Source organism: Carlito syrichta, unplaced genomic scaffold (assembly GCF_000164805.1).
Source record: "Carlito syrichta isolate Samal-C Ts95f unplaced genomic scaffold, Tarsius_syrichta-2.0.1 Scaffold314364, whole genome shotgun sequence".
Classification (NCBI taxonomy): domain Eukaryota; kingdom Metazoa; phylum Chordata; class Mammalia; order Primates; family Tarsiidae; genus Carlito; species Carlito syrichta.
In genome coordinates, this window is record NW_007258460.1 from 375,119 (window position 1) to 387,997 (window position 12,879).

The following is a 12,879-nucleotide window of genomic DNA, read 5'->3' on the forward strand; positions in this document are numbered from 1 at the left end:
CGCAGTGTTGGAGCGGGCGCGCTGCTACCGCAGCTGCGAGACTCAGCGCCTCCGGGGACCCGCGTCCCGCCACCGCGTCAGCGAGGATGTGCGCAGCGACTTCCAGCGCAGAGTGCCCTACAACTACCTGCAGCGGGCCTACATCAAGGTACCCACTGCGAGCTTTCCACACCTAACGCCCCCTTCGGCTCCCAAGTGCGCTCTGGAGCCCTCCCTTCTGCTCCTGCCATCTTGCTTGGCTCTGTCCCGGAGCATTTCAGATTGGGTCTCCTTAAACATTTCTGGCTCGTGTTTGTGACTCTAGATATCTGGTGGCCCTGACTCTGAACCCGACAATTGAGGAACTTGGGCGAGTCCTTTTCTCTCTCCATCTCAGCCTCAACTTCTTCACCAAGATGATAAAAGTACCCATTCAGCACTAATTCATGAGGCTTTGACAGAGCTGGGTCTAGTCCAAGTCCTCTCGATTCATTTGTTGGTATGGCTCTATACCCATTTCTTTTCTTTCTGCTCTCTCTTATCCCTCCTACACTGTAGTTTACACCTTTTCTCTAGAACTTAAAAGAAAGCACATTCGAAATAGCAGAGTTAAAAGTAGACCTGTTCTGAAACAAATTTGTTTTTCTCTCTTCTCTTCAACTACAAAAAAAGTAAAGCTCAAGTGTTAAACAGAAGGTAAGTTTGGAGGAGGTGAAACTGTGTGAGGCAATCTTACTAAAAGTATCTATCCAATGTGTTGACTTTTCTCTTTAAATAGAGGGCTTCCAATTGTTGGCAGCACCCTTTGGACTGGTTTGCTCATTATTAGATGCTTAGTCTTCTCCTGGTTTTATTTTTGTGTTCTCAACTTGCCTGAAACTAGTACCAGAAGGTATACAATGTCGATTGGCATTTTTCTCACATTCATAGTTTCAAAGATCTCTCTGGATATATCAACAGGGAATTTAGAATGAGTTCCACAGCCTCCACCCCCACTCACCCAAAGTTGTTCTGAACTTATACTCTTTCTCCATCACCCTCCATCCATTCTGGCTTTCCATGTCAATATATCAATGTCTCTTCTACAGCTGATGGAGAAGTGACAGCTCTGGGGTTGGCTGATTATGCCAGCAAATGGACCAGGTTGTCCTTCTGAGGAGACAAAAATATACATCATGTTCAGATATCCAAATGTCTTTTGTGACTCATCCCATAGGTTGATGATAAGATTGATATCACACAGATGTTAGAGTTCTCTCACACTTGCAACTGTCAGTGGAGTTCATAAAATCTCAAGGAAGCCTAACTCTGAACTCCCAATGCACTGTAACCAAGATGCTGGAGTTCACTGGGCTGGTATCTGGGGCAAGAAATGAGAAAGCCTGACTCCTTTCCAGGAGTTGTCTTTTACTTGCTTGTGCTCCTGATGGATTTGCTAAGGCATGTGTAAAGTATAACCGATTCCTTTTAAGTGAGTGACAGAGTTTTGGGTGGTCTTAGAGAAATCAATAGCACCGGGCAGAGAGGGGACCTTGAGTATCTGATAGTGAAGATATTCTAAGTCAGTTCCAGCGCAGAACGTGGGTGGCCCTGCAGCATGGTCTCTGTAGCTTAGTTCTCCCAGGAATCTGAGATATAAGGTTGGCAGTTCTGCTGATAGTTCTGTCACACATCTTGGACAGATTCTCCTTTCTCAGGTCTGAAGAATGAATTCATATTCATGTTCATTCCTATAAAAATAAATAACCATGAAGTAACTCCCAATATGTGGGTTTCTTTAGTCCTGTAATTATGCTTGCTTCACTGTTAATCCTGGCATTTGTCATTCCCCTGCTCCTGTCCCCCTGGTTGGAGGTCAAAGAAGGTGAAGCCATAGGTTTAAAATACCTCAAATTTTTCCAGTGAATTGATTACAGGAACTCTGTCAGTTAATTACTGGGTGTTGTCTGATGAATTAATGAAGTTCAAGAAGTTCTTTCAAAAGTATGTGACTTCATGTGTTAAATTTATGTTCTGCCAGCAATGTTTCTGAGAGCACAGCTTTTACATCTTCTCCCTACTTACCTCTACTCTGATAAAGTTTCTTGGATCTACATAGTTGAAAGTCTCTTAAGAAGATAATCACTTACTCCTTTGAAAATTCGTTTTTGGTAGTTGTAATTTGTTAACGTCTAAAAGATGCATCATGGTTCTTAACTCCTCTACATGCCCCTGCCCCCAGCCAATAACTCTGCAACTTTAGCCTTTTCTTGGCTTCCCTGGAATTTTACTTATAAACACACACACACATTATTTTTTTAAAACTCTCAAATAATATAAGAGCATCCTCAAGCTCTGACAGGTCTGGATTCTCAGGCTTTCATTCTCTGATGATAGGATGGAGGGGCTCCCTGAACATGCCTGGATATGTTCATGGTGCCCTGTGTTTGCTGAATTACTTTTGACATCAGTGAACTTGTTTTCACTTAAAAGGATAATCCTGAGCCTGATCAAGCCCAATGAGGACTGGAATGCTTCATAGAGCTAAGGGAATACAGTTATTCTCAGCTAGGAGATTTACAGACACCAGAAGCTCTGAGATGTTGCCTCTCCCCCAAATTCAATCCCAGTTACTGAACCACCGATGGAAGCAGATCCTTTACACTGGAATGTTTGAGGGGAAGAAAGATGGAGAATTGTGTGAAATCTGAGACCTGATGAATTCAATCTCTTGTTCCACAGATGAGGAAAGGGATGTTTTCAGATGTTTTACAGAGTGGTAACATGGTTTTCTCAGTGTCATTTATTTAGTGGCATACCAACATGATTTGATGAAATGAGCACAGGACCAGGAGTCAGGAGTCTGAACTCTGCCAATAACTGATTCCAATGCCTTTGCCATTCCCCTTGCCCCTTGGGGTCCCCTCAGGTCCCAGAAAATGCTGTGTTCCCCAGAGCTATCTTTATGCCAGATTTGGACAGCTCCAGAGATGAGTAGGTCCATATTTTAGAGGGTAACAGATACTCACTGTATTTATCTTAAGGCCTGCTCTGTAGAATCTTTCATAAGGCCTGGCATGTTGGGAATTTGTCTGGACAGCTATAAGTCAGCAGTTTCACCTGGTTCCTAGCCACACTTTTTTGTTTAAAGGTGGGGTGAGGCTCTTCAAACTTTTGATTTTTACCGCCAAAGATTGTGAGATATAACTCATGATTCACAGCCTGAAACCTAAGATAGAGCTTTTATCATAGCATTCTCTTCTCAGAACCCTTCAGTGGTTTCCCCCTTGGTGCCATATAAAGCCCAAATAGCTTAAAAGAGCTAAGGGAGTAGAGTTATTCTCAGCTAGGAGATTTGCAAACACCAGAAGCTCTGAGATGTTGCCTTTCCCCCACACCCCAGTTACTGTGCCACCGATGGAAGCAGATCCTTTATGCTGGTATGTTTGAGGGGAAGAAAGATGAATAATTGTGAAAAAAGAAACATCTACAGCCCAGGTCCCAGTTAACCTTCCCAATCCTGTCTCCCCCAACTCTGCCATCCTCCAACCAAAGGGAACATGTTTTATGTCTGACACTTTTACATCTTTCAGCCTTGTTTATTCTTTGTTGGGAGGCGTGGAAGTGTTGGAATAGGACAGATTTGGAATTAAATTTTAGCTTTTCCAGTCTCTAGCTGTGTGATGTGAGTAGATTACACTTACTTTTTGAGCTTTAGTTTCTCCATCTGTAAAATGGGGAAGTATAAATTTAAGAGATAAGTCATATAACAAACCCAGAATGGGGCCCAATTCTCAGTGAACACTAGAGATGTGTTTCTTATTATTATAATCGTAGATTTTTCTTCCTCTGCGTGTTCAAATCATAACTATCCTAACACAAGCATACCTACTTCTGTGAGGCCCTCCTTCATTCCCTCTACAACTTCCAGCAGTCCACCATCTCTCCCTTTTCTGAATGCCCACAGCAAGAAACTTGTTCCCCTCCTACTTTTGTTTTTTTTTTCATTTTTAACCTTATTTTGGAAAAAATCGGTATATTCGCCTTCACTTATGTGAGCTCCTTGAGATCAAGAACTGTCATAGGTTCTTTTGCATCTAGGAGCTCCCAGATCTGGATGATTATTATTAGATGGATAATTATTATTAATCATTAAAGAAATTAAAATACTATTTAAAATTAGAGATTTAGGCTCAGTAGATCTGAGTAGGGTCATCAGCAACCATATTTTTTCCAAATACCTAAAACAGAGTGTGGTAGCAGTTGATGCTCAGTATATGTTTATTGAATGAGTAAGAGCTTGGTTCCATGAGTATGAAATATTATTGAGAAAGCTTATCATGTGGTGACATGACTTTAGCTGGTTTCCTGGCTGGCCAGTTGGGAGAGAAGTTTACAGGACTGTGGACTGCTTTACTTCTCACAATATACTTGCAAGTTCTGGCTAATGTTGCAAACCACCACTCCTCCCCCTCTGGCTTTTTTTTCCCCCAGTCTCTTATTACTTAAAACTGTACACGCACAAAACCCTTGACACACTATACCCGCTTGATGTACATTTGTGGAATTTAAACTAATGTGAAAGTCATACTTTTCTTTCTTATCTATGTTCATCATGATCAGGAATGTTTTGACAGTATCTGTTTTTTGTTTTGTTTTTTCTTCCCACTTTTCCCAGCTATTTAAAGGGGGAAAAAAAGTAGTGCTGTTTATTTATCTTTTTTACACACAAAAAAAGCTTGCCCCTGAATGACTTGATTCTGAGTTGTTGCTTTGTTCCATTTGACCTTTGTTTTTCTTCTTAGGATTAAAGGGAAGAAAAAAAGAAACACAACTGAGTTAAGCAGTTAGGCAATTCTGCTTCCCTCCTAGAGTCATCTGTGGAAACTCCCTTTATCTTGACTATAATCTATTTTTTTAGCGGTTTCTAGAAAAAAAAAATGAAACAAACTCAAGGAATTTTCTCACTCTTACTCTCTGCTTTATCAACTACTTTCTCTTTGTAGAATGAATGTCTTTAAAAAAGAATTTGAAAACCTAGACAATAATATAGATTTTCTTGATTCAGAATAAAAAACCTATTCAGAACTCATATTTAAACTTGTATCTACCTATTTGTAAAATATGCATATTTTCCCCAGATTATTTCAAGCAGGAGGTTGATTTCCTGTCTTCTTGAAATAGCTGTTCTGAAATTATTCTACTGCTTATTTCCTTAGGAGATAAGGCTAAGACTTTTTTCCCCTTGTCTCTTTCACAATTAAACCCTTTATGTGCTTGAATCATCATAATGTACTGGTCACCATCCTTGTATCTCACTCCTTAGGAAAGAAAGCTGACAGATTCTTTGTGTACCCAGTTTTTAGGTCCTGTGTGCTAAGGACTTAGAATAACAACCGTTTCCTCATAGGAAGTTACCTATATTTGAATGTTCAGTCAGCTCCTTATCAGTTATTCATTGCCCTCATAAATCATCAGTGCCACAGAGGCTTAAAATTCAATTAGATAAGGGCAGCAACTACTTGCAAGTTTTCTCCTATCTGCCTGGTGAATCAGGGATTTTTTTTTTAATACAAGAAATAATAAACTGCTTGCCTCTCCTTATAAATCACATCTCTTAGAATCAAAAGGATTCTGTCACTAATATCAGTTGCTCACTGGTAAACTCCAAAGGGATAGCTGTGTAAAATTCTTTTGGGAATGTTTGATAAAATATCAACTTGCTTCATGGGTGGGACTCAATAAAGGTGGGTAGGTTGACCTAAAATTAAAACTTACTGGATTTGGTACAGTAATGGTTCTTTTATATTGCTGAGTAATTGAGTAAACTGTGGATTTCTTAGCATCACGTTCCTTAGAACTAGAAGAAACTACAAGAAAACATCTTCAAGACAAATTGCTTTAGGGCAGTGACACAGGAGTGAGAGAGAGAGGGATAACTATGTTGTTCAAAAAATGTGATCTAGCAAAAGTGTGGGTGGTGATTACTAAAATTATAGACGTGTGACAACAGGAAAGGCCTGCAAAGATCATGAAAAAATATCTGTTCCTGTCATTTGACAGATGATAACCTGGGCTCAGAGAGTCCAGGAGAAATCGAGGAGGGTCAGAAAGCAGAGCTTGGCTCAGGATGTGGGTATTCTAACCCATAGTCTTCTCTCTTTCTAGTCTATGTAACAGGCATGACTACCTTCTTAGGATGGTCTGGTGAATCAGAGGTGCATTTGGAACCTGCAGTGGACCCATTGTCTTCAGAAACAGAGTCGACACAAAGCACATCTTCCTGGACTTCCCTCTCCACTCTGCACTTTCATTCACATGATACATAAGTCATTCAGCCAAGGACCATGGTTGTCTGGTGGAAAATTTTGCATTTCTCATTAGGAAAAATAATTTCTCCTGTCTTTTTTTCCATTCAACTTTCTTCTATAATTCTTTTTCTGTCTTTTTATTCATCTCTCTTTTTCTGCAGTCTGACTTCCTAGCTGTGTAATTTCCACCAGACCTGACCATCATTTGCCAAATGGCCCAGACACATCTTTAAAAAAATAATCTGGAGTCCGCCTTCCGAGTAGTATGCTTAGTGTTGTGTGTGTGATTTTCTGATTTTAGTACTGAAGAGGACTTCAGACAATTGTTGAAAGAAGCTGATTTCTCTTGACCACATTCCTTTCTGCTTCATTATACTATGTAGTTTCTTATACTTCCTCTTCCCCTGTCCCTTGCTCCTACATTGTCCTATTGGTTATCTACACAGTGAAAGTATATCTGAGGGCAAAAATGGGGGAAGAGAAAAGAAAATAGTGGTAGACATAAGGTCAGGTTTCTGGCTTTCATAAAATAAAAACCACTGGTCCTCTTATCTGATAAACAGTCATAAATATCTGATAAGCATACATCTACCTTTATGAACTTTTTTAAAGTAGAAAATATTTTTTTTCCCTCAAAAGTGGTGAGGTTTATTTTTTATTATTTTTATTTTAATTTGTGCGGTACAATTCAGGCTTTGGTAATGGTCGTTGTGTAGGTAAAATTTGGGCCTCACTTTGGTCCTCACTTCACCTGGTTAGAGATCAGGTGCCTTTATTGATTTGAAGTGCCCCCCCCTTCCCTCTCCTGACAATCCCTTTCTTATAGTATTATGATAATAGTTCAGGGTCCACTTATGAGTGAGAACATGTGGTACGCAGTTCTTTGTTTCTGTGATAGATCACTTAGTATTATAGACTCTAAGTCCATTCAAGTTGCTGTGAAGTTCATAATGTTATTGAACTTTTAAAAAATATCTCTTATCCCCATGTGTTGTGCAATACTTGGGCATGGATTGGGGGAAGATGTTCACCTTTAGCTCTCTATTTTTCTGCAACTGCCCCCTGCCACATTCATGAAACATCAGTGCTCCAACCATCCCACTGTACAGATAGGAAAATCAAACCCAAAAGATAATTGAGTTGCCCAAATTAAATGCAATTAAATGAAAGATCCAAGATTATAATTCAAGAATCTGGACTCTCTCACATTTCTGTGCCATTGCCATTGACCACTATTTTTAGGATCCATGCCAGAATAGGTTCCCTGTTGTAATAAAAAGCCCACAGGAGAAAGTATCAACCACTATACAAGTTAAAAGACTATTTTTATTGTGCTCCCAACTATTCTGTTAATGATAAAGTAGCTGAACCCTAAGGATATTCACCATTTCAACAAGTTTCTTTTCTCTCTCTGAGCTTCTTTCATGACTTTCTGTAAAATGAAGTGACTGGACTGGCTTAATTATTTACATTCCTCCAGCTCTGTAACTCTGAGACTGAGACTGTCAAAGTATTTTTCATGCTGAAAATTCATGCATGAGGTAAAGAGTCAAATTAGATGACCTTTTTCAAAATTTTCTCTATGTAAGTTCTTAAAAAGGAAGTCACATTCAAGTGGGGAGTAGGATGAACCAGGACTTTGTTTTCTGGAGGAAGTAATGCTTAAAATGGGCTGCTGCCTATTACAGGGGCTGATGCTACTTTCCAAATAGAAGTTTTGGATATAAAGATATATCTTAATATAAAACATATTAAAATATAGCCTCTCTGGTTGAGTAAAAGAAGTCATTCTTTCTCCTCACTCTTCATGATCCCATCTTTCTGCAGCTGTACCCTGCCACATTCATGGAGTATTAGTATTCCAGCCATCTCATTTTACAAATAGAGAATAAAACCCCCAAAAGAAGTGTTGTCCAAATTTTACAGCAACTTAATGGAAGAGCCAGGATTAGAATCCAAGAATCCTGACTCCCATCTCTGTGAAATTACCACTGACCACTATTTGTAAAACCCACAATGAAAACACAAATGCAACAAAATTAGAATGAAACACATAGCACACCACTTACGTTATTTGCTAAATGAAAGTGACCCTGAAAATAAAAACCATCATCTCCTTATGAAATTTTATTTCTTGCACTGCTAGTCTGCCTACTTTTGGAACAAACTCAGAAATAAGAACCTGGGTCAATGCTGTTCCCCAGTAAACCTAATGAAAATGAATGAGGCAAAGAATCTTCTTTGGAAGGGAAATGAAGGAATAAGAGCCAGAAAGAGGGAGATCCAAGATGTCAGAATTTCCAGAAGTGCAGGGCTGTCAGAATGATCCTGCTGGAATTCATTATCTACAAATAATGCTTTCAGTTTCTGTGCAAGTAACAGAACACGACTGGAGATATGCAGTGCAATTGTACTGGGACCCTAGAAAGACAGGACAAAAGCAAAATATATAATGAAATAAATGAATACAAAACAAAGAAATTGTTAACAAACCCTGAAGCATAGGAAAGTTAATTGAGTCAATTTTTAGCTTTATGTCTGCCATGATCAATAGGCTTGTGTGGAGAAATCAACAGACAATTAAGACTCCTGACATAGAGATTTACCTTAAAACCATATTTGGCTGTTTTAAAAAATGATCTCAAGTTATAGTACCAAAGACTAATCCAATAGACCATACAAATTATTTCTCCACTGAAGCAAATGCTATTTTGTAATAATATTTTTTAGATTGATTTCAGGATTAACAATCAGCATTTGAATCTAACACAAAGCATTTATAAATGCTACCAGGGACAGAGACTTTCACAGTCACTCATTGTTTCTATAGGATTACCAAGGGCTCAATTAAATAGTAGAGTCTGCAGGTTTTCCAGTCAGTAGGCATTTAAGGCAGGGCTTCTCAACCTTGGCTTATTGATATTTTGGGATGAATAATTCTTTGTTGTGCAGGCTGTTCTGAGCATTTTAGGATGGCTAGCAAATAAATCTCCAGCCTTTACTTGCTAGATGTCAGTAGCAGCACACTCCATTCCTCTCCAAGGTATGATTACAAAACATGTCTCCATACGTTGTAAAACATCCCTTGGAGGTCAAAATCACCCCAGATTGAGAAACACTGATTTAAACGGCTTTTTAAAAATCTTTATGAGTCGGAGTCTCACTCCGTCACCCAGGCTGGAGTGCAGTGGCATGCTCATGGCCACTCCAACTCCAGTGTTGACCTGCTGGGCTCAGGTGATCCTTCTGCCTCAGCCTTCCAAGTACTGTAACCACAGGTGTGCACCAACACACCCAGCTAATTTTTTGATTTATTGTAGAGATGAGGTCTCACCAAGTTGCCTTGAGCCTGTGGACTCAAGCAATTCCCTCACCTCGGCCTCCCAAAGTGCTGGGATTATAGGCTTGGGCCACCATGTCCATCTGCTAGGTATTTTTTAGAGGGGAAATCCATTGGCACTAGATCTTCCCCCTCCAAGATGCAAAGCACAGGACTCCTATATCCCGTAGCTGGTCCTTCGTGGCTGGAATAGTTCAGCTGGTAAAAAAAAGACCAGAGAATCTGGTTTTTCTCTGCGTACTGTCCTAATATGATAAGACAGGTTGCTTTAGCAATATAAACTAGCATCTCTTAGTTGTGAATTACAATTTCAATATTTCTCATTCAACTTGTAAAGTACCCAAACCCAATCATTTAAAAATAATCCACCACAACTCTTAAGTTTTCTTTGGGTTAGCTCTGTATCACATATATTCTTAGAGAGCAGCTTGACTCAGACTGTACCTGCCAATTTACAGAAGGCTAGGAAGAGAGGGAAATAAGAGGTGATCAGAGGAAAGAATAAATGACAGAGAGAGAGAGATTCAAAGGGCAATACAGAAGTAGAGAGAGAAGGGTAGATTGATAAACAAAAATGAAGAAAAGAAAAGCAAAAGCAATCAAATGGAATTCCAAGCAGTGTCCCAGACATGAAAACATGGTTACATACACCCAAACTGCAAACTCTGACATCCATATCTGTAATAAATCCAATAATTTGGAAGCAGATGTGAGTTTTTCTTCAATTCTGTATTGCCATAAGCCCATATTCTGTTAAGACACTTCTGTCTTAATAAAACCCAGAATAGCAGAGCTAATCAACTTCCTCAGTGAAAATGAAGGAATGAATACCTCTGGCTAGACATTCCACATGCATAGCACTAAATACTTACCAAATTATATGATTTCCTTCTAAACAAAACAAAACAAAACAAAAAAAACCCCAGAGATTTTGGACAAGAAATGTTAACCATTAATTTGCATTAAATGATACTGTTTTCCCAATCAGCAGTTAAATAATTTATTGAGATCTTTTAGGTGTAACCTTCTTTATTAGGCCCCGGAGATGTGAAAATGCTTCCCCTACCTTCAAGTAAGTCACTGCGCACTGAGGGAAACAAACATACAGGTATAATATTAATTCCTCATGTAATAAACAGAAGTATTCTCATGTGATTATGTAGTGGCAGTTCAGGGATATTTTGTGCCAAAGCAATGAATTTAGATATAGAAAGTAATTAAATTAAAGATTTGTGGAATATTTTTAAAATACTGATCATTTTTAACATTAAGATAGAAAAAATGTCCAGGTATGGTGGGTCATGCTTGTAATCCCAGCACTTTGGAAGGCCAGCACAGGTGATCACTTGAGGTCAGGAGTTGACCAGCCTGAGTAACATAGTGATTTCCACTCTAAAAAAAAAAAAAAAATTAGCTGGGCATAGTAACATGCACTTGTAATCCCAGCCATGTGGGAGACTGAGGTGGGAGGATCACTTGAGCCCAGGAATTCGAGGCTACAGTAAACTATGATCATGCCACTGTACTCCAGCCTGGATGACAGAGTGAGACTCTGTCTCTAAAAGCGTAAAAAAACAAACAAAACAACCGGGAGGGAGGGAGGGAGGCAGGAAGAAAGGGAATATAAGAAAAAAATTATTAAACTGGAAATGATGAAAAATTTGGAGAATTAATTTTATAAAAATATAGGCAAATTTAAGATTAAATTTGATTGATCATAATTTTCAAAAGAATGTGTACTATTCTGAGGCTTGGGAAAAAAATCAACATATGGTAAGATGTGAGACAATGCCTTCTAGGGAATTTTACTAATAATTATAAAACATGTATGACAAAGCTAAGTACAAGTGAATAGCGGTTTTAGCGACTTTTTAAATTTGTTAATGGAAATGTCATTTTGCCATTTTAGGTATTTTTGAAATCCTAGGTGGAACTCAGTCTTCCTTTTTATGGTTTTCCAAATTGTTCACCCTCTTTGGGTCTCAATATCTATCTCTTTGAAAAGGTAATAAAAAATTACTTAATTCACAGAGTTGGTGAAAGGATAAAATGAGGAAATATTTGTGAAAGTCATTTATGAAGGATAACCATACATAAAATGAGGAATGAGAAAATAGGTAAATTAAAATTCCTATTAGTAGACCATTTGCACAATAATGCTATGATAAAACAACAAGAAGGAAATCTTCCATTATTTCATACAGCTGAAGTGTGGCTCAAAGAGTTTTCTTACTTTATCAAAATAACTTATTGAATTATTTTTCACCTCAAAAGATAAAAACGTATCAAGAAATTCATTAAACTAATAAAGAAAGGTGTTTTGTGTGACCTAGCTTTGAGACTGTATGTTTTATAAATATAATTCCTCGGGACAATATATATTATTTATTGACTGTTACTATGTTTCAGATATTATGCTAAAAGCTTGGGATGAATTTTCTCATCAAATTCTCACAACAACCCTATCATACAGAGTCTAACATATCCTTCTCTTAGCAATAGGGTACTGAAGCTTGAAAGGTTAAACAATATGTCTGAGATTACACTGCTAGTAAGTAACAATCAGAACCTGAATTCAGATTCTTATCTAAACCTGGGTTTTGATGAGTTTCTCATTCATTTCTCACAGCTTGGGTTTTGACATCAAACAGTTATATAGTCAAAAACTTCTTTATATTAGTTTTTTGACACTGTGAATCTTGCATCATAGCTTCTAGGCAGAAGGTGAACTTGGAAGGGAAGGTTTAGGGCAGAAGAATTTTAGTCAAATATGTCATGATAAGTGGAGAAATTAGTTACACATACAGCAGGTACAGAAAACTAGGAGACAAACAAAACGATACGACTTGACCTGTTCAATTTGACTTACTGGCTTCAAGTTGAACACTCTACACATTGGAACACAGATTTAGCACCCTCTTCCTCACCAAGAGAAAACAAAAATCATCATCTTAGTGGGAACTTGGGACTGTTTGTTTGCTACGTTAAGAGAAGTCCTTTTGCTCTATTCCCCACCACATTCTCCCATCCCGATTTCACAGTTTCTTTGGGATCGTGGCCTCCTCTTTGTATTTTTCAAAAAACGGACTCTGGTCAAACACATTCCAAACCTTCTCTTGCTTATTAGTAGAGAAAATATCTTCCCACAGACTAACACATATTGGGAATTAGTAGATAAAATGTCTTCCCACAGAACATATCTTGGGAATTTTAAACCCCTTTAAGCCTCTTTCCTATCCTGATTTTGTGATCCATTGGAGATGGCCTAGG

General features: G+C 38.5%; 1 protein-coding gene across 1 annotated transcript in view; it reads left to right on the forward strand.

The window, feature by feature from the left end:
• Positions 1-12,879, forward strand: part of P3H2 (prolyl 3-hydroxylase 2) — a 178,238-nt gene that overhangs the window by 815 nt on the left and 164,544 nt on the right. The window contains exon 2 of the mRNA XM_021719296.1: positions 6-148. Coding sequence (XP_021574971.1) covers positions 6-148 — 143 coding nt within the window. The remainder of the gene's footprint in view (positions 1-5; positions 149-12,879) is intronic.